The 21925-nt window shown below is 42.8% G+C and overlaps 1 protein-coding gene across 5 annotated transcripts; it reads left to right on the forward strand.

Moving 5' to 3' along the window:
- Positions 1-847: 847 nt before the first annotated feature.
- LOC106571438 (zinc finger protein 512) lies at positions 848-11190 on the forward strand. 5 transcript variants are annotated; one of them, XM_014144540.2, is made up of 15 exons: positions 848-943; positions 1676-1814; positions 2075-2130; positions 2394-2467; positions 2689-3014; positions 3114-3770; positions 3999-4123; positions 4222-4308; positions 4387-4485; positions 6214-6381; positions 7012-7206; positions 7320-7421; positions 9083-9145; positions 9331-9429; positions 9592-11190. In XM_014144540.2, exons 2-15 carry the CDS (start codon positions 1703-1705, stop codon positions 10024-10026), a joined length of 2598 nt encoding a protein of 865 aa, XP_014000015.2. In that variant the 5' UTR covers positions 848-943; positions 1676-1702; the 3' UTR covers positions 10027-11190. The 5 variants fall into 5 exon arrangements, with proteins under 5 accessions (XP_014000015.2, XP_014000017.2, XP_014000013.2 ...); XM_014144542.2 differs by having other exon boundaries at positions 924-973; XM_014144538.2 differs by lacking the exon at positions 848-943 and adding an exon at positions 950-1502.
- Positions 11191-21925: the final 10735 nt, after the last annotated feature.

A 21925-nucleotide genomic window follows, 5' to 3' on the forward strand; every position in this document is an offset into this window, starting at 1 on the left:
TGATGGTGTAGTACCTCATCAACCTTGGCACCTCTGTTTTGTAATGGACAAAAAAAGAGAAAAGTCAAGTATAGACCCTAAAAATAAAAGTAGCAATGTTTTGGTTTAGATCACGGCCCAGACAGCTATTAGCCTAACCTAAAACATGGCCTTCAACATTACTTAAACATTATTTAAAACATGTGTCCTATTAAAATAATGACCTCTGAATTCCATTGGAGATCTGTTAGGGGAGTGAACAGAGAAAAAAAGATGTGTTAGTCATGTAACAGATAATAAAATACATATATTATCTTACTGTATCACACAACATCAGTGTTGCAACAGCGTAACTGTTTCAATTCTTTTTTTCACTTTCATTCTGACTATGACTGACCCCTCTGAGATAAGCTACACAGAGTCTCCCACCCATCTATCTAATATATGCAACAATCCCTAATATATACAAGACAATCCATTTTACACAATATAAAGCACAGTAGGCACCAGAAGTCTGTCTGCACCAGTCTCACCTATAAGGTCGTCAATAGTTACCACAGCCACAAAGTCATAAACCCCGCCTATTTCTATAATCTATCTTCTTTAAATGTGATTTTAAACCTAACCCTAACTTTAAACCTAACCTTGACCACACTGCTAACCTTATGCCTAACCCTAACCTTAAATTAAGACCAAAAAACACATTTTAGTTTTCATAATTTTTTTCCTACATCCAGCTGCTATGTCTGGATGAGCTAGAATACTACTAGGAGGCGGAGCCATCGTAAGGTAATATGAAGACATAACTGATCTGGAATCTGTTTTGCGTTCCGCTCAACAAAAAAGGTTCGTACTGGATGGCTGTAAGTAACCGCCCCCTTTACAGTCGTGGTGAATGAGATGGGAATCTCATTTGTTGTCTCCACTAAGAGGGCGTTTCGGGAATGAAGTAATCTCAAAGAGGGTATGCAATATGGAGAATTGATACTATAGGGTTTGTCGGAGCATTATTTTTAATTAGATATCCTATTGAAAATTTCAGCATAGCCATTTGATGGTCTTTCTATTCAAATAACCGAATCCAACGAGTGGTTAGGCGGATCGTTGTCGGGGGGAAATGACAGAGGGGGACTTAAACAGGAAGGAATGGTAGCTAACCTTGCTAAGGAGTGTGCGGTACGGATAGACGTTTCACAATGTAACGTTAAGTGTATCAAACAATTAAATCAGTAGGTGGCTACACTGTAGCCAAGTTGTTTGAGCGCGTGTAGTGCACGGTTAGAAAGTTTACATTATATCAGCATCCAGAGTGTAGATTTGCTGCAACGTCACTGCAAAGCAAGCGTTACCCTTTTTCGTGTGACTATTCGTGGAAAATGATGGTGGCTGTGGCTCTAGAAACACTGCTACTGCTACACTGCTCGAGTAAGGTACACTGCTGCACTGAACAAAACAGAACCAAGGATTTCATATTAGGCCTACCTTTGTATTCACACGCGGGCTAATCCTGTGTTCATATAAGGGTTGGTATGCCACGTGATTCTTCTTAATGTGGACATCAAATTACTAACAGAATAGATGTTCCCCAGACTAAATAATATTAAAGCCCTTTTATCAATTATGTGATAGTGATGATGTCTATTGATGGACTATGTCATAGAATAATTCAGGCCTGGTGTTGTGTTATATGTTGCAGTACTGATCGGTCAGGTCAACTGCAGTCATGGATCATCATCAACTTCATCATCACATACAAGGAAACAAGTCACCATCATATATGCCAAGGAAGAGGAAGGCTTCACAGCCAAAACAAAAAAGTGGTGTTCCACTACCAGGTAAATGTCACTAAACCGTCACTGTCACTAGATGATTGACAAATTGTCAGTTTACTGAGCAAACTTTAGAGTATTGATAAATTACATTATGTCCAGATTTGTCTCTGGCCAGTTGCAATTGCAGATGTCTTGAATCATCATTATTATTGTCTGTGGAGTCTCATTTATGTATTACATGCAGAATGTCTTGGAAACGCTCCTTCACTAGTGTTTTGTAAGGAACGAGATGAACTAATGAAAATGTGACCATAATCCAACAGTTATCCAGAAGATGTCAGATATGAGTGTGATGAGCATGATTGGTGTTCCACCTAAGGTAGGAATAAATACACAGTAACAGTCTTTTCTTTCAGTTCTACTTGGCCATTATGAGTGTTCCTACCAAAGCATGGGTGCACTATTCCAGTCCTCAACATGAAAACTAAAATAACAACCATCATGATGATCTAGAAGTGATTTAGCATTAAGCACTTCTACATCAACATATGATGGTCCTTAGTGCAGTGTTCACAATAAACCTTGTAAGGTCCTGTAGGACACTGGATCTTTGCTTTACAGTTCTGTACTTGAATATTATAGAATGATGACCCCCATGCCCAGGCGACCCAAAAGATGAACAGATCATACGGCAGAAAAAGGTCAATGGGCCCACTGTGAGTTTCCTTTATTTTAATTCCCCATTTCTGTATATTTTCCTTCCCATCACTGACTCCTTCCCATCCAATATTCTCAGATCTCCACAAGTTCAAAGTGTATAGGTGATAGAGGCATTTGATCTGGGAAATAGTCTGTGCTTGTGCAGAGTTTTCTCTGTGCATAAGCTGACCAGAGTAGTTGTTGCCATGTGAGTTTGGTGCTGTGTGTCACTGTCTAGGTATGAGGATCTGCAGAATGTCTCTCTGGGTTCTGGTGTGGAGGATTCAACCAGCGAGACGTCCTGCTGCTCCGTGGTGTCTTCCAGCCTGGCTGTAGCCAACGGTGAGCTTCCTCCTCCTCCACCACCCTCTGCCAGACTGCCTCACAGGCTGGTGGCTAAAGACTGCTGGCCCAACCAGGCCCCAGACACAGGCAGAGCCCAGGGCAGGGGTCAGGAACCACACCTGCCCTCCGATTTTGCGATTAAGAAAATACGTAGAGTGGAGGTGGACAACAACAGCACACCTTCTGTTACAAATTTCCCTCAAGAAGTGAGACAGTCAGGTAGTTATGTTGCAACCATCACTTTCTTGTTTTCTGACCCTTTCTCTTATAAACAGGTATTCAAGTTTTAGTTAATGTTGAATGTTTCCTTTGATGCAGTTCCAGTTCCTGTTGGAGGTGGGCATGTTCATAGCCATGTCCATAGCGGTCACTCAGTGGGAGGTGGGCATAGCAATGTCTACAGCGGTCACTTGGTAGGAGGTGGACATACCCATAGCCATTTTGACAGCAGTCACTTGGTAGGAGGTGGACATGTCCATAGCCATGTCGACAGCGGTCACTTGGTAGGAGGTGGACATGTCCATAGCCATTTTGACAGCGGTCACTTGGTAGGAGGTGGACATGCCCATAGCCATGTTGACAGCGGTCACTCGGTTGGAGGTCGGCATGTCCATAGCCATGTCGACAGCGGTCACTTGGTAGGAGGTGGACATGCCCATAGCCATGTTGACAGCAGTCACTCGGTTGGAGGTCGGCATGTCCATAGCCATGTGGACAGCGGTCACTTGGTTGGAGGTGGACATGTCCAGTGCAATCACTCTATTGGATGTGGACATCTCCAGAGCAGTTACCCTATTGGAGGTGAACTTGTCCAGAGCAGTTACTCTGTTGTAGGTGGACATGTTCATAGAAGTCACTCTATTGGAGGTGTAACTATCCAGAGCAGTCACAGTCACCCAGCAGAGCCTACCGAGGAAGAGAAATCTAAAGTCTTCACCTTCACAACCAAGAAGGAACCCCCAGTCTACCCCCCAGGTGAGAGAACAAAGGATTAGCAAACAAAATATCACCATAGATTCATTCCCTGGCAACACTTTACATTAGTTCATCCTATACCTGTGTAATAACACTGTAATTACTTTAGTAACCATGTTGTATTAACAATGTTACGTAATACTTGGGTAATTACATTGTAAAGGTAGGTATTGTTCCTTATTCGACTTGTACAATAATAAAAAACACTCCACTTCCTGTGTGGAACAGGAAGTCAAGAAGAGAGGTGGCAGCTGATGATCCTGGGCAAAGGGCGAGTCACGTGCCCCAAGTGTAAAAGTGTGAGCAGGAAGACTGTGGATGGACTAAAGAAACATATGGAGAGCTGCAGATTGGTGTGTGTCTGTGCTGTACTCACAATAATAGCCTCCCATGTTGCACTTGCACTTGGTTCAACTGAATCTCAAAAACAAAACTAATGTGTTCTTTGTAGAATCCCTTCACGTGTCAGCAATGTGGGAAACAACTGAAGTCTTCCACGGGAATGAAGTACCACATCATGGCAGACCACAATAACCTGGTAAGGCCATTCTCCCATCTGACGCTGGTTTTGGTGTGTTTCATGTTGACATTGGTGTTAACTATCTTGTTTTTCCAGCCCTCACCAGATGACATAAATGGCCTGGATGACCAGTCCATGAAGGAAAAATTGAGGAAGGTGCTGAAAAGGATGGGCAAATTAAAATGCTCGAAAGAGGTATGATTCCTTGATGGCGTCTGTATCTGAAATTCCAGTACAGATGTCACATTAAGCATTGTTGGTAGTCTCCCTAGGCATTCTGGTTGCCTCTCACATTAACAATGTTCTGACATACAGTACCAGTCAAAAGTTTGGATACACCTACTCATTCCAAGGTTCTTCTTTATTTTTACTATTTTCTACGTTGTAGAATAATAGTGAAGACATCAAAACTATGTAATAACACATATGGAATCATTTAGTAACCCAAAGTGTTAAACAAATATATTTTCTATTTTAGATTCTTCAAAGTAGCCACCCTTTGCCTCGATGACAGCTTTGCACTCTCTTGGCATTCTCTCGATCAGCTTCACCTGGAATGCTTTTCCAACAATCTTGAAGGAGTTCCCACATATACTGAGCACTTGTTGGCTACTTTTCCTTCACTCTGCGGTCCAACTCATCCCTAACCATCTCAATTGGGTTGAGGTCGTGTGATTGTGGAGGCCAGGTCATCAGATGCAGCACTCCATTACTCTCCTTATTGGTCAAATAGCCCTTACACAGCCTGGAGGTGTGTTTGGTCATTGTCCTGTTGAAAAACAAATGATAGTCAGTCCCACTAAGAGCTAACCAGATGGGATGGCATATGGCTGCAGAAGGCTGTGGTAGCCATGCTGCTTAAGTGTGCCTTGAATTCTAAATAAATCACAGATGGTGTTATCAGCAAAGCACCGTCACTCCTCCTCCTCCATGCTTCACGGTGGGAACCACACATGCGGCGATCATCCGTTCCCCTACTCTGCGTCTCACAAAGACACGCCGGTTGTAACCAAAAATCTAACATTTGTACTCGTCAGACCAAAGGACAGATTTCTGCCAGTCTAATGTCCATTGCTCGTGTTTCTTGGCCCAAGCAAGTCTTCTTCTTATTGGTGTCCTTTAGTGGTGGTTTCTACGCAGCAATTCGACCATGAAGGCCTGATTTACGCAGTATCCTCTGAACAGTTGATGTTGAGATGTGTCTGTTACTTGAACTCTGTGATGCATTTATTTGGACTGCAATTTCTGAGGCTGGTAACTCTACTGAACTTATCCTCTGCATCAGCGATAACTCTGGGTCTTCCTTTCCTGTGGCGGTCCTCGTGAGAGCCAGTTTCATCATAGCGCTTGATGGTTTTTGCGACTGCACTTTTCCACATTGTCTGACCTTTATTTCTTAAAGTAATGATGGACTGTCTTTTCTCTTTGCTTATTGCCATAATATGGACTTGGTCTTTTACCAAAATAGGGTTATCTTCTGTATACAACCCCTACCTTGCCACAACACAAATGATTGGCGCAAACGCATTAAGTTAACTTTTTAACACGGCACACCTGTTTTAATTTAAATGCATTCCAGGTGACTTCCTCATGAAGCTGGTTGAGAGAATGCCAAGTGTGTGCAAAGCTGTCATCAAAGCAAAGTGTGGCTACTTTGAAGAATCTAATATATAACATATATTTTGTTTTGTTGAACACTTTTTTTTGGTTGCCACATGATTCCATATGTGTTATTTCATAGTTTTGATGTCTTCACTTTTATTCTGCAATGTAGAAAATAGTGAAAATAAAGAAAAACCCTGGAATGAATAGGTGTGTCCAAACCTTTGACTGGTGCTGTAGGTCTATGATTTCATAGTCTACATCGTTGGTACATGGGAACTATAGATGTGTTTCACTCTAAAGGACTGTGTTACATTACAGGGCTGCACTGGTAGTTTCACCAGCATCATGGGTTACCTGTACCACATGAAGAAATGTGGGAAAAAGGAGTCTGAGCTGGAAAAGCTGCTTCTCAACTGCCAACACTGTGGCAAGGTCTACAAGTCCAAGGCAGGCCTGGAGTACCACCTCAAGTCGGAGCACGCACCAGTGAGTTCGCTATATTGCACTGCCTTTACAGTAGTGATCTTCAACTAGATTCAGGGGTGGGGGGGAGACAAAATTGCAAATCATTTGTAGACCGCAATAATCAGAAACAGATATAATATTTGAATAAAACAATCATTTTAAACCTTGCTTACATTTGTATATGATCACATCTCTCTATTTTGCGTAGGAATACTTTGGAACAGATTTCCAAAATTATAATCAATTGGAGCTGATTTCCTGGTGTTTTTACAGTGTTTTATGTCCAACAATCCAGAACTTGGTGGGGTCAAATAAAATCACCCGTGCGCCAAATTCGTCCTGGGAGCTACCAGTTGGGGAATCCTGTTTTACACTATACACTTGTCCACTAACTAATAAGACAGTCTTTCAAGGTTATAATTCACTGGGTGACATTCCATCGCACAACATGCCATTGTGCTCACAATCTGTAGCAGTTACATTCTGGCAACTTCAATGTCACAAATATTTCTCAGTATATCCACCCACTCAATTTCCCAGAGCACCCCATTCCTTGGTCTCTTTTTTTAAGCTAATTTCTCATCCTGCCTAAATTATTTGAGCTTCTCTTGAATGGGAGATGATAGACAGCTGTCTCCCTCTCCCCCACAGGTGCCTCAGAATGCAGAGGAGGAGGAGGTGAAGGCCCAGAGAGAGCCCAACCCTGAGAGGACACCCAGCGGCCGGGTCAAACGCATGTCAGCCCAGGTGGCCTTTTTCCACCTACAGGAGATTGCTAACGACGAGCTGGCCAAGGAGTGGCCCAAGAGGAAGGTCATCGGAGACCTTGTCCCAGACGATAAGAAGGTGAGGACACTTCAACACTAAGATGGTCCTAGATCTGTGCTCATGTACTGTATCTGTTCCTGTGGATACATTGACCTCCAGATTAACCATTCTTTTTCTGATGGGTTCCACAGCTGAGATATGCCCGCCCAGGGCTGCCTGCCTTCAGTCAGGAGGTCCTTCGGAAGTGGAAAAACGAAGTGAAGCTGCAAAAAAAAGTGCAGTGCCCAAACCTGGTACGACCCATCGTTTTTTAAATGATCTTTTATCCCATATTGCGTATAGTTGAGATGTTGCTCACTGTAATATACTTGTGCTGATTTTGTACGTTGGCCCACTTACAAAGAAATGATCAGTCTATAATTTTAATAGTAGGTTTATTTGAACAGTGAGAGACAGAATAACATCAAAAAAATCCAGAAAAACGCATTTCAAAAATGTTATAAAATTATTTGCATTTTAATGAGGGAAATAAGTATTTGACCCCTCTGCAAAACATGACTTAGTACTTGGTGGCAAAACCCTTGTTGGCAATCACAGAGGTCAGACGTTTCTTGTAGTTGGCCACCAGGTTTGTGCACATCTCAGGAGGGATTTTGTTCCACTCCTCTTTGCAGATCTTCTCCACGTCATTAAGGTTTCGAGGCTGACGTTTGGCAACTCGAACGTTCAGTTCCCTCCACAGATTTTCTATGGGATTAAGGTCTGGAGACTGGCTAGGCCACTCCAGGACCTTAATGTGCTTCTTCTTGAGCCACTCCTTTGTTGCCTTGGCCGTGTGTTTTGGGTCATTGTCATGCTGGAATACCCATCCACGACCCATTTTCAATGCCCTGGCTGAAGGAAGGAGGTTCTCACCCAAGATTTGACGGTACATGGCCCCGTCCATCGTCCCTTTGATGCGGTGAAGTTGTCCTGTCCCCTTAGCAGAAAAACACCCCAAAGCATAGTGTTTCCACCTCCATGTTTGACGGTGGAGATGGTGTTCTTGGGGTCATAGGCAGCATTCCTCCTCCTCCAAACACGGCGAGTTGAGTTGATGTCAAAGAGCTCCATTTTGGTCTCATCTGACCACAACACTTTCACCAGTTGTCCTTTGAGTCATTCAGATGTTCATTGGCAAACTTCAGACGGGCATGTATATGTGCTTTCTTGAGCAGGGGGACCTTGCGGGCGCTGCAGGATTTCAGTCCTTCACGGCGTAGTGTGTTACCAATTGTTTTCTTGGTGACTATGGTCCCAGCTGCCTTGAGATCATTAACAAGATCCTCCCGTGTAGTTCTGGGCTGATTCCTCACCGTTCTCATGATCATTGCAACTCCACGAGGTGAGATCTTGCATGGAGCCCCAGGCCGAGGGATATTGACAGTTCTTTTCACCAACTGTTGTCACCTTCTCACCAAGCTGCTTGGCGATGATCTTGTAGCCCATTCCAGCCTTGTGTAGGTCTACAATCTTGTCCCTGACATCCTTGGAGAGCTCTTTGGTCTTGGCCATGGTGGAGAGTTTGGAATCTGATTGATTGCTTCTGTGGACAGGTGTCTTTTTTACAGGTAGCAAGCTGCGTTCAGGAGCACTTCCTTTAAGAGTGTGCTCCTAATCTCAGCTCGTTACCTGTATAAAAGACACCTGGGAGCCAGAAATCTTTCTGATTTGAGAGGGGGTCAAATACTTATTTCCCTCATTAAAATGCAAATCAATTTATAACATTTCTGACATGCGTTTTTCTGGATATTTTTGTTGTTATTCTGTCTCTCACTGTTGAAATAAACCTACCATTAAAATTATAGACTGATACTTTCTTTGTCAGTGGGCAAACGTACAAAATCAGCAGGGGATCAAATACTTTTTTCCCCCACTGTATAATGTGACTAGTAAACTTTCTGGTTTCCCTCAGGGCTGCGGCTCGGTCTACACCAGTGTGTCTGGATTGAAGGCTCACCTTGGGCTCTGTGGAAGGGTATGGAATAGATTTACTCTCACTGTTCTGCTGTCTTTCACTTCCAAGTACTGCAACGTATCCAGAAGACAGGGAAAGTTATTCAGCTGAAACTGAGTCAAAAGCATAAAAATCTGATGTATGCACAGGAATTGAATCCATTATTAAGCATCTAATTCAACCGAATTTTTTCTCTCATTATGCAGGGGGACTTTGAAGCAGGGAAATACAAATGCCTGATCTGTAAGAAAGAGTTCAACTCAGAGAGTGGGGTGAAGTACCACATCAACTCTGTCCACTCCCAGGTAAGAAATGTATTTGTTTTAGACTTTTAACCTCCATGATGACCTACTGTATCATATTAATGTATACTGTTTTGCCATATGAATAAAGTACTGCAAAAATTCATGTTGTAGTGCTTTTTGGTGGCATACTATACTAATTTCCATTGTCCTGTGTTTTCTTAGGACTGGTTTGTGGTGACCTCAAAATCCAAGAACTTTGATAAGGTCCTGAAGACCAAGCCCAAGGTGCACAGCACTGTGAATGACCCCACTGACCAGCTCCAGCAGCAGACCCTCCATGTCTTCACCCCCATCCTGGAGCCCTGGCAGGACATGCAGATGGGACCCCCACCAGCGGTGCCCGAGTCGGCCCTGCAGGTCAACCCTGAGGCAGCAGAGGGGAAGAGGAGGGGGAAGGGGAGAGGGAAGGAGAAGGACTGCTATGACTTCACTGGCAGTGACCATTCCAGCAGTAGCAGCAGTGGCAGCTCCAGCAGCGGATCAGAGACAGAGGAGCCTGAGGGCCAGAGACACAACGTTGACCAATGGGCACTGCAGAGACCCAGTATCATCGAGACCCACCCTGAAGCCGCCAAGCGACCCAGAAGCAACCTATAGTTCGGTTTGATCACCTGACTTCAGATCAGGGGTCCGTTCAGGAGGGTGCAACGTTACAGAACGTTCAGATAGAAATGCATTCTGCATTGGTCCTGGGATGTGTAGTCTGTGTTTCAACTGTAACTATGAGATCATCTTAGCCAACTTTTAATGTGTCTTATCATTTTAATAAGATTTATAACTTTTTTGTTTTCTGACGTGTTTACTTAGACTTTATTTAGCCCCTATTATCGGTAGGCTTGTGTTCCTCGATAAAGATTGTGCCTAGTGTATGGATTTATTATTTCATACAACTCCTTATTATAACTTAACTGTTATCAGACCTCTTCTTTACAATGCATATTTAACCATAGCATGTGGTGTTAATGTAGTCTGCATTTTATATCATGGATTGTGATATGTTAACGCAGGATGAATTTGAAATACGGTGGTTGTCGGTTATAGTTGTCCGTGATGTGTTAACGCTGCATTGTTTGTGGATGTACAGTCCAGATGGAAATAGATGCATTTGTCATTTTATTTACTCCCTTTGTGCCCCTCTGCTGTATGATTGTATTTTGTTTTTTCTTCTCCTGTTAAGATTTGTCAGTGCGCTTCTGTTTAAGGTTTTGAATAGATTAATCTGTTTTACTTACGTTTGAATAATGAAGCTGCCCTTAATTTTTTTAATGATCCCTAACAAATTGATTGTTAACAATTGGGTTTCCCTATTTGATGGCTTAGAAAATTTTACACAGACAACCAATGTCTTTCAGATCAAAGATTCTGCTTGCGTCCGTGATTCCTGTAACAGAAACAGGCATAGTGCATGCACTTTTATATTGACTGAAATGAACTGCTCAGTCTAATCATAGGCATATTCCCATAACCCAACCTTGTGAAAGTTGACAAGCATGCCATAATTTGTTTTGTCTGGCATTAGACACTGCTTCTTGAGATGAGTTGTGTTCAGTGTTTAATGAACCAACTGTTGTTAGTCAAATGAAAGGGAACACACTTCAATTCACCATTTGTGTACATTTCTATTAATGGAAAAACTATTGTTTCAAGATTAGAAAACTGCGTTATACCTTTTTTTAGAAGTACTGTAATGTACTGCTATTTTTAACTACCAGCAGTGTTAGCTATATCAACAGGTGAAATAAAAATATTTACATAATTCTACTAATTTTCCATTCTCATTTTGCCATTGTCTTACACAGTAAACAAACCGTATTCTACAACAACTGCAGGTGTTAAATTAAAGATAAGTGATGCGCCGCCTGAACAAGCTCTGGTTCTATTCACTTCAGTACTTTTGTGGCAGAAATGAGTTTCACAGCCATGCAGAAAGGCAATATATTACTGAACAAAAATGTGAGGTGTTGGTTTCATGAGCTGACATAAAAGATCCCAGAAATGTTCCATGTGTACAAAAAGCTTATCTCTCTCAAATTCTGTGCACAATTTTGTTTACATCCCTGTTAGTGAGCATTTCTCCTTTGCCAAGATAATCCATCCACCAGGTGTGACATATCAAGAAGCTGGTTAAACTGCATGATCATTACACAGGTGCAGCTTGTGCTGGGGGCAATAAAAGGCCACTCTGAAATGTGCAGTTTTGTCACACAACACAATGCCACAAATGTCTCAAGTTTTGAGGCAGTGTGCAATTGGCATGCTGATTGCAGGAATGTCAAACAGAGCTGTTGCCAGATAATTTAATGTTAATTTCTCTACCACCAACATCATTTTAGAGAATTTCACAGTACATCCAACTGGTCTCACAACCGCAGACCACGTGTAACCACACCAGCCCAGGATCTTCACACCCGGCTTCTTCACCTGCGGGATCATTTGAGGGGTAATAAAGCCCTTTTATGGGGAAAACTAATTCTGATTGGCTGGGCCTGGCTCCCGCAGTGGGATTGCCTATATCCTCCCAGGCCCACCCATGGCTTCGCCCCTGCCCAGTCATGTGAAATCCATAGATAAGGGCCTAATCAAAGTTGCTGTCAGCAGCAAATGGGACTTGAAAGAAGGCGTAATCGGTAACTATAATTTGTAAATTATGTGACTGTGGCTCTGTATTCAATCCAATGTAATTTAACCATATTTGTCACGAGCGTGGGGAATCGAACCGGGAGTTAGCGGATAGGCGCGAGTCAACTGGGGAACGATAACACTGGACACTTCCTACAAAAACTTGCTGTAGCAAGGGTGTAAGTATCATTTTTTTGTTATACCATAAAAATACAGTTCGCCAGGTTTGTTAGCTATAAGTGTAAATGTTTCAGTTTCTACAACTGGTAACGTTATTCAACTTATCGATTGTGAATCAATCAATCAGGCGATGCAAATCAGTCAGTGCCCCTTGCTTCCACATGGAGGTACGCTAGCTAACTACATACATTTGCCCTCAGGTCACCTGCCAAAGATGGGTGATGTGAACTAGCCAAAAGCCACAGTTAGTAAGCAACCCAGCTAGCGATGAGGAATCGGCCCAGAAGCTTCCCTCTTCCGGGGGGCCGGAACTGATTGAATCCGGCCGGAATCGGGTGTTGGACCCGGCCCGGAATCAAAATGAATGACTGCCCAGAATCGGCCCCAGAATTATGCATACAAATTATACCCATCCACCAAAAAAATGTTATGTCAGAGGAAACACCGTACAACTGGCACGAGTATCGAACTAGCATATGTAGCAACATGTAGTGTCTTAGACTGCTGCACCACTCGGGAGGCTCCATCCACAAAGTTTGAATTGCTTATCAATGCACAAAGTATCAAAATACTAAAATACAACTTAAACAGGACTCTTAAAGAATTTCATTTAAATGTTAATTGTATTTTTTGATCACAGAAACAATGAGAAAATATGGAAAAATAAATAAATAATGTAGTTTTAATTATATAAAGCAGCCCATGTAATCATTTGCCAGAGAGTAGCCCCAATCAGCCCGAGATCCAAGTAATACTTTTGGGCCAGATAACTCACACCGGAATCGGCCGAGCTCAATCCCCGCCTCCTAGCCATAAGTAATACTGCCTAAGGCCACATGACATCGGCCAGGTCTGACTCTCAGCCGAGTGCCCCGACTCTCACCCGGAATCTGCCAAGAACCACTGTGCTAGTTGGGAAGCTTATTATCCAATCTGCATTGCACAGTCATGTTGTGAAATGTACAAATGATCTATCCACTGTCCCATGTTTCAATTGGTGAAGTCCGACACACACACACACACACACACACACACACACACACACACACACACACACACACACACACACACACACACACACACACTCTCTCTCAAGTATGCAGTAGGACTGTATGCCTGTGACAGAAAGTTGCACAGGCTGTTGAGCCTGCCTCTCACCAAAAAGAGTTGCTCAGTGACGTTGTCTAGGCTTTCTGTGATAAAGAAGAGGTGCTCCGTAAGGTTGTCTAGGCAGTTAATGGCAACCATTGCCCAGAAGTTGAGCAAACAGGGTAGCGACTCCGAGGCCATGGGGGTACCCAACCAAATCAAACATTGTCTACACATTTAAAACAATTAACATTTACGAGTTTTAAAAATGTCATGCTACATTGACCCATTGTTTATGCCTCTGTTCTGTTTCAGTGCATTGCAGTACCTTCACACCCAGACCAAGGAGGTTTACAACCAACCTAACAATGCTACTCAGAATGACTGGGAGTCTAGCACAGGCCCCAGCCCCAGCTCAACCCAGCCCCAGAAACAGACTAGAGGCAAGAGCAAGAACAGCAAAGCTCCTAATTTTAAAAGTGACAACACCGCAAAGGATAAGGACTTTGTTCCAGAAAATAAAGACTGAGGAGGAGGAAAGTGAGGATGAAGATACTCAAGAAGACAGACTTGGAGCTGAGGCACGCCAACGAAAGACCTTAGATTCAACGCATTTCCTGAGGTCTTGTGAGTACAGTTTTTTTAGCAGTAGGTTGTGATACATAGACTTGCAGAAAAACAGAGAGATATTGGGAGGGATTTTGCCATCTAGATCAAATCACATTTTATTGGTCACATAGACACGGTTAGCAGATGTTATTGCTGGTGTAGTGAAATGCTTGTGCTTCTAGTTCCGACAGTGCAGCAATATCTAACAAGTAATATCTAACAATTCCACAACAGATACCTAAGGATGGAGAACAATCCACAAAATATTTGGTGCTAACTACTAGCAGTTATAAAAAAAAAAATCAAACCTCCCCTGATTCAGAATATACAATTGTCATGGCATGCTTGGTTCAATGGCTATTGACGAGATATCTGAATATCCAGTATAAAACTAACTTTAAACACCAATGATTTCGGCCAATGATTTCAAGTCTGTATGTAGGTAGCAGCCTGTCTGTGCTATTGATGGTTGTTAACAGTCTAATGGCCTTGAGATAGATGTTTTTGCGTCTCTTGGTCCCAGCTTGGATGCACCTGTACTGACCTCGCCTTCTGGATGTTAGTGTGGTGAACAGGCAGTGGCTCGGGTGGTTGTTGCCCTTGATGATCTTTTTGGCCTTCCTGTGACATCGGGTGGTGTAGGTGTCCTGGAGGGCAGGTAGTTTACCCCCGGTGATGTGTTGTGCAGACCGCACCACCCTCTGGAGAGCCCTGCGGTTGTGGGCGGTGCAGTTGCCATACCAGGCGGTGATACAGCCCGACAGGATGCTCTCAATTGTGCATCTGTAAAGGTTTGACGGTTGTAGGTGACAAGCCACATTTCTTCAGCCTCCAGTTTGTCCGTGATGTGTACGCGGAGGAACTTAAAACTTTCCACCTTTTCCACTCCACTGCTATCCCGTCGATGTGGATAGGAGGGTGCTCCCTCTGCTGTTTCCTGGAGTCCACAATCATCTCCTTTGTTTTGTTGAAGTTGAGTGAGAGGTTATTTTCCTGACACCACACTCCAAGAGTCCTCAGCTCCTCCCTGTAGGCTGTCTCGTCATTGTTGGTAATCAAGCCTACTACTGTTGTGTCGTCTGCAAACTTGATGATTGAGTTGGAGGCGTGCATGGCCACGCAGTCATGGATGAACAGGGAGTACAGGAGAGGGCTGAGCACACACCCTTGTGGGGCCCCAGTGTTGAGGATCAGCAAAGTGGAGATGTTGTTTCCTACCTTCACCACCTGGGGGCGGCCCGTCAGGAAGTCCAGGACCCAATTGCACAGGGTGGGGTTGAAACCCAGGGCCTCAAGCTTAATGATGAGCTTAGAGGGTAGTATGGTGTTGAATGCTGAGCTATAGTCAATGAACAGCTTTCTTACATAGGTATTCCTCTTGTCCAGATGGGATGGGGCAGTGTGCAGTGTGATGGCAATTGCATCGTCTATGGACCTATTGGGGCGGTAAGTAAATTGAAGTGGGTCTAGGGTGTGTCGTGTCTTGGACTATCATTAATGTGGAGACTTATATTATCAAATCAATTCTCTGTGTAATTATTACATGATTAAACAAATCATGTAAACATTAATTAACTAGGAAGTCGGGGCACCTTGGGAAAATGTTGTTTAAAGAGTTACTATTTCCTTAATTGAACTCTATTCAGATAGTTTCATATCTTATCGATTACAGTCACTTATTCATGTATTATTACCTCATCCATCATATACTGAATGTCAAACTTTTGGATATCTGCACCAACCCTAGCATAAATTATGAATCAGTGATATACCAATTGGATCAATTATTTATTTATTAACTAACTAAATAATCACACAGAAATACATATACGCACACAGGATAGGTTATACATTGGTTACTTTCATGATACAATGAAAAGGCCCTAGTGGACTAAACCGATATGATGGCTTGTTACACCAAATGAAAAGGGAGGGGCAGGTAAGAAAGAGCGGGAGAAAAGACAAAGGACTCCACTATCGTACACAGAGCTAATAACTATGCTCATGGAAATGCTAATACTTTGCACATGAACAGCTGCTCATTCGAAAATAATTACAATTTACATATTTACGTGTGTCTGTCTTTGCTGTCTCTCTGTTGAAAACACTCGATCCGTCTGGGGAGTAATTCGACAGAAAGTCTTTGGTTTGTCCACCAGAGATCAAAGTCTTTCGTAGTTTCTGTCTGTTATAATGGATACGTCAGGTGTACCAATGGTCGTTCGAGAGGGAAATGTTCTCCAGAATGGATCTTACAGAGTACCATTCGGTTGTTCGATAGGGAAGTGTTCTCCTCTCGTCCTCAGGCGAGTTTACTAAACTATTTCACATATAAAGGATAGCCTAGTGATTAGAGTGTTGGACTAGTAACCGAAAGGTTGCAAGTTCGAATCCCCGAGCTGACAAGGTACAAATCTGTCGTTCTGCCCCTGAACAGGCAGTTAACCCACTGTTCCTAGGCCGTCATTGAAAATAAGAATTTGTTCTTAACTGACTTGCCTAGTTAAATAAAGGTAAAAAAACTAAAAAATACAGCTGCAGACTGTGAATGTGTAGTCTTCTTAACCAGCTCCATGCTCTCTGGTCTATAGAGTCGTAGCCATTTCAACGTGGGGACTACCGTCCCTGCGTTTTCTTGACTAAATGTACATTTTGTCATGAGTGCTATTTAAGCTATGCTCTTTAAGCACTCAGGGAAAAGGGACGTCCCCTCCTTTTTTCGAAATGTCTGTGTTCATGTGGGCGTGGCCACTGACTTGGTTAAACCTTCATATGAAAAACAATTATGTCATTTAGAAGGCTAACATCACATTACATATCATATCAGTTCCCAACATTTGGGTGTGGCCCTGATCACTGGGAAATATACACATTCAGAGATACAGTTATACTGTCCTTCATGGGATCCCAAAACACAACTGATCTGACAATTGTTCTTTAAACCACTCAAGCTGTTTGGACGAAGGGAAATGTTGTTTCATTCCCAAATCTGTTGATGTTGGAGTTTTTGGCGGGAGGACTTCCTTTGTTCTACAGAGGTTTCTTTCCCTCAATATTGCATGACAAGGAAGAGAAAGTTTCTTAAAGGTATTTACGACCTTCATAAAACGGCCAACTTCACCCCTCTTCCCCTCTGTGGTGGAGAGAGGGTTCTGTAGAGCAGACCAACTGTAATCTGATCCTGGTGGTGATATGATCTTTCACTAGTCTCAGAGCACTTCATGATGACAGAAGTGAGTGCTACGGGGCGATAATCATTTAGTTCAGTTACCTTCTTGGGTACAGGAACAATGGTGACCATCTTGAAGCATGTCGGGACAGCAGACTGGGATAGGGAGAGATTGAATATGTCCGTGAACACACCAGCCAGCTGGTCTGCGCATGCTCTGAGGAGGCGGCTAGGGATGCCGTGTGGACTGGCAGCCTTGCGAGGGTTACCCAAGTCTTACCCACATTGGCCATAGAGAAGGAGAGCCCACAGTCCTTGGTAGTGGGCCGCGTCGGTGGCACTGTATTATCCTCAAAGCGGGCAAAGAAGGTGTTTAGTTTGTCTGGAAGCAAGATGTCGGTGTCCATGACGTGGCTGGTTTTCCTTTTGTAGTACATGATTGACTGTTGACCCTGCCACATACGTCTTGTGTCTGAGCTGTTGAATTGCAACTCCACTTTGTCTCTATACTCACATTGTGCTTGTTTGATTGCCTTGCGGAGGGAATAAGTATACTGTTTGTATTCGGCCATATTCCCAGTCTCCTTTCCATGGTTAAATGCGATGGTTCGCGCTTTCAGTTTTGCGCGAATGCCACAATCTGTCCACGGTTTCTGGTTAGGGTAGGTTTTCATAGTCACAGTGGGTACAACATATCCTATACATTTCCTTATAAACTCACTCACCGAATCAGCGTATACGTCAATATTATTCTCTGAGGCTATCCGGAACATTTCCCAGTCAGCGTGATCAAAACCATCTTGAAGTGTGGATTCCGATTGGTCAGACCAGCATTGAATAGTCCTTAGCATGGGTACATCCTGTTTGAGGTTCTGCCTATAGGAAGGGAGGAGCAAAATGGAGTCATGGTCAGATTTGCCGAAAGAGGGTGGGGGGGCCTTGTATGCATCGCGGAAGTTAGAGTAACTGTGGTCCAGCGTATTTCCAGCACGAGTGCTGATAGAATTTAGGTAGCCTTGTTCTCAAATTTGCTTTGTTAAATTCTAGGTCAGGTGTACAAAAGGACTTGAGTTCCTGTATGTTGTTACAGTTACACCATGAGTCGTTAATCATGAAACATACACCCCCGCCCTTCTTCTTCCCGGAGAGATGTTTATTCCTGTCGGGGAGATGCACTGAGAATCCAGGTAGCTTTACTGACTCTGACAGTATATCCTGAGAGAGCCATGTTTCCGTGAAACAGAGTATGTTACAATCCCTGATGTCTCTCTGGAAAACAACCCTTGCCCTAATTTTGTCGACCTTGTTATCTAGGGACTGGACATTAGCGAGTAATATACTCTGAAGCGGTGGGTGGTGTGCACGCCTCCGAAGTCTGACCAGAAGACTGCTCTGTCTTCCTCTTGTCTGGCAGCGTTGTTTTGGGCCGGCCTCTGGGATCAGTTCAAATGCCCTGGATGGTGCGGACAAAGGATCCGATTCGGGAAAGTCGTATTCTTGGTCAAGGTGCTGGTAAGTTAACGTTGCTTTGATATCCAATAGTTTTTGCCAGCTGTATGTAATAACGCTTAAGATTTTCTGGGCTAATAATGTAAGAAATAATACATAGAAAAACTAAATACTGCAAAGTTTCCTAAGGACTAGAAGCGAGACAGCCCTCTCTGTTGGCGCCATCTTATCAATGTCCAGTCTCTGAGACAAATGACAAGCTAAATATGGACTTTTGGCTGACTTGTCTTATTTTTTTATCACTCATTCAAGTCAAACCTGATACCATGGTAAGGCTGCCAATGGACTGACCAACAACATGATGGGACCCATCTGGATGTGCACCAAAACCACCAAGAAGTTGTAAGTGGCTCACCTAAATATACACTGAGTGTACAAAACATTAGAAACATCTGCTCTTTCCATGACATAGACTGACCAGGTGAATCCTCCTGAAAGCTATGAGCCCTTATTGATGTCCGCTGTTAAATCCAACCAGTGTAGATGAAGGGGAGGACACAGTTTAAAGAAGGATTGTTAAGTATTTAGATAATTGAGACATGGATTGTGTATGTGTGCCATTCAGAGGGTGAATGGGCAAGACAAAAAATGTACGTGCCGTTGAAAGGGGTATGGTAGTAGGTGCCAGGCGCAACGGTTACTGTCAAGAACTGTAGTGCTGCTAGGTTTTTCATGCGCAACTGTTTCCCATGTGTATCATGTAAGTTAAACTTGGGTATTCCTTTATGGGCAGTGTGATGCCTAAGAAAAATCTTTACTTGCAGTCATTAGCGGCGTTAGAATCGATGTTCCTTTTTCCTTCTTTTTTTAAGAATACAACAGGATATGAGGACTACATGAAATATGTCTTGCATCTAATGGACTTTTAAAAAAGGACTGGTCTTGCGATATATTTAGGTTGTTTTCTCTTTGAATCCAATGAACTGAGCAGGCTGGGCTGACATGCTTATAGCCTTGCTATGACTTTCTAAATATGATCATGCATTTATAAGATTGTGCTGTTATTATTTCTATTAATATAATCTATTATTGTTACTATTTTTAAAAAATTGACAGTTTTCCATGTTATTTGGATTAGTTCTCGTAAGCATAATCATAGATAATTATGTTATCATGTGACTGCCCATATTTCCCTCTGGCCAATGCCAATTGGCGGCCAAGGGTTTGCCTTAGGATGCAAAGATGTGTGTCATGAGTCAGGGAGATGGTCTGATGGTCTTAGTGACAACAGACCTAGATATAGGGGGAGGTTTAGGACAATTGGAGGTGGACTATTAGGACAATTGGAGGGTTACAATGTTGCAGCCACAGAATGCTTAACAGTGCAAATTATTATGGCACCACTATATGGACACTTAATCATCATGGTGCTTTTTAATGCTAAGTTTACAAACATTGGTTGTGGTAAGTATAATTGAAACGTGGGTATCATTATGGTAAGTGGGGAAATACTAACTATAAACAGTTATAATTGTAATGGCTTAGCAGATCATAAAAAAAATATAAATTTTTACATGGCTAAAAGATGAAGAATATACTATCTATTGTTTACAGGAAACTCACTCTACAAATATAGATGCGGTTGGGTGGAAAAAGGACTGGGAGAAATACAGTTGAAGTCAGAAGTATACATACACCTTAGCCAAATACATTTATACTCAGTTTTTCACAATTCCTGACATTCAATCCTAGTAAAAATTCCCTGTCTTAGGTCAGTTAGGATCACCACTTTATTTAAAAAATGTGAAATGTCAGAATAATAGTATGTCAGAATTATTTAAGCTTTTATTTCTTTCATCACATTCCCAGTGGGTCAGAAGTTTACATACTGTAACGGTTGTCGTCGGAAAAGCGGACCAAGACGCAGCAGGGAAATGTGCACTCATCTTCTTTATTAATAGGACAAAGAAGGAAAAACCAAACTAAACACGCACACAAAAAGACACAACGACGAATAACAGTTTGGTAAGGCACAAGGCTATACACAGAACAATCTCCCACAAAAACACAAACAAAACACATACCTATATATAGGACTCTCAATCAAAGGCAACTACAAACACCTGCCTCCAATTGAGAGTCCAACACCCAATTACCTAACATAGAAATACTAAACTAGAGAGAGAACATAACCCAGAAATAATAAATCAAACACCCTTCTAAGCAAACCACCACCCCGAACCACATAAAACAAATACCCTCTGCCACGTCCTGACCAAACTACAATACAAATAACCCCTATTACTGGTCAGGACGTGACACATACACTCAATTAGTATTTGGTAGCATTGCCTTTAAATTGTTTAACTTGGGTCAAATGTTTCGGGTAGCCTTCCACAAGTTTCCCACAATAACTTGGGTGAATTTTGGCTCATTCCTCCTGACAGAGCTGGTGTAACTGAGTCAGGTTTGTAGGCCTCCTTGCTCGCACACGCTTTTTCAATTCTGCCCACAAATTCTCTATAGGATTGAGGTCAGGGCTTTGTGATGGCCACTCCAATACCTTGACTTTGTTCTCCTTAAGCCATTTTGCCACAACCTTGGAAGTATGCTTGGTGTCGTTGTCCATTTGGAAGACCGATTTGCGACCAAGCTTTATCTTCCCGAATGATGTCTTGAGATGTTACTTCAATGTATCCACATCATTTTTTTCCCTCATGATGCCATCTATTTTGTGAAGTGCACCAGTCCCTCCTGCAGCAAGGCACCCCCACAACATGATGCTGCTACCCCCGTGCTTCACGGTTTAGATGGTGTTCTTCGGCTTGCAAACATCCCCCTTTTTCCTCCAAACATAACGATAGTCATTATGGCCAAACAGTTCTATTTTTGTTTCATCAGACCAGAGGACATTTCTCCAAAAAGTACGATCTTTGTCCCCATGTGCAGTTGCAAACCGTAGTCTGGCTTTTTTATGGCTTCGCCCTTGCTGAGCGACCTTTCAGGTTATGTCGATATAGGGACTCATTTTACTGTGGATATAGATACTTTTGTACCTATTTCCTCCAGCATCTTCACAAGGTCCTTTGCTGTTGTTCTGGGATTGATTTGCAGTTTTCGCACCAAAGTACGTTCATCTCTAGGAGACAGAACGCATCTCCTTCCTGAGCGGTATGACAGCTGTGTGTTCCCATGGTGTTTAGATCACAAAGATCATGGCTACATTAGAAGTGGTGGATATATGGAGGTTGAAAAACCCTGACCTAGTGAGATATACATGGCTTAATTACTTCCTAGTATTGTTCTTGCTGGCATCAAAGTTTTAGGAGACTGAATGCGAATGAACCACCATCTAATTGGCCTCCATTTAACTCTTACAGA

Source organism: Salmo salar, chromosome ssa15, assembly GCF_905237065.1.
Source record: "Salmo salar chromosome ssa15, Ssal_v3.1, whole genome shotgun sequence".
Taxonomy (NCBI): domain Eukaryota; kingdom Metazoa; phylum Chordata; class Actinopteri; order Salmoniformes; family Salmonidae; genus Salmo; species Salmo salar.

Bases quoted from the DNA above. Each gene is read 5' to 3' on its own strand.
- LOC106571438 (XM_014144540.2), top strand. From the start codon at position 1,703: ATGGATCATCATCAACTTCATCATCACATACAAGGAAACAAGTCACCA. The intron at 4,124-4,221 runs GTGTGTGTCTGT...TGTTCTTTGTAG, and splicing joins ATATGGAGAGCTGCAGATTG to AATCCCTTCACGTGTCAGCA. The intron at 7,207-7,319 runs GTGAGGACACTT...TGGGTTCCACAG, and splicing joins TTGTCCCAGACGATAAGAAG to CTGAGATATGCCCGCCCAGG.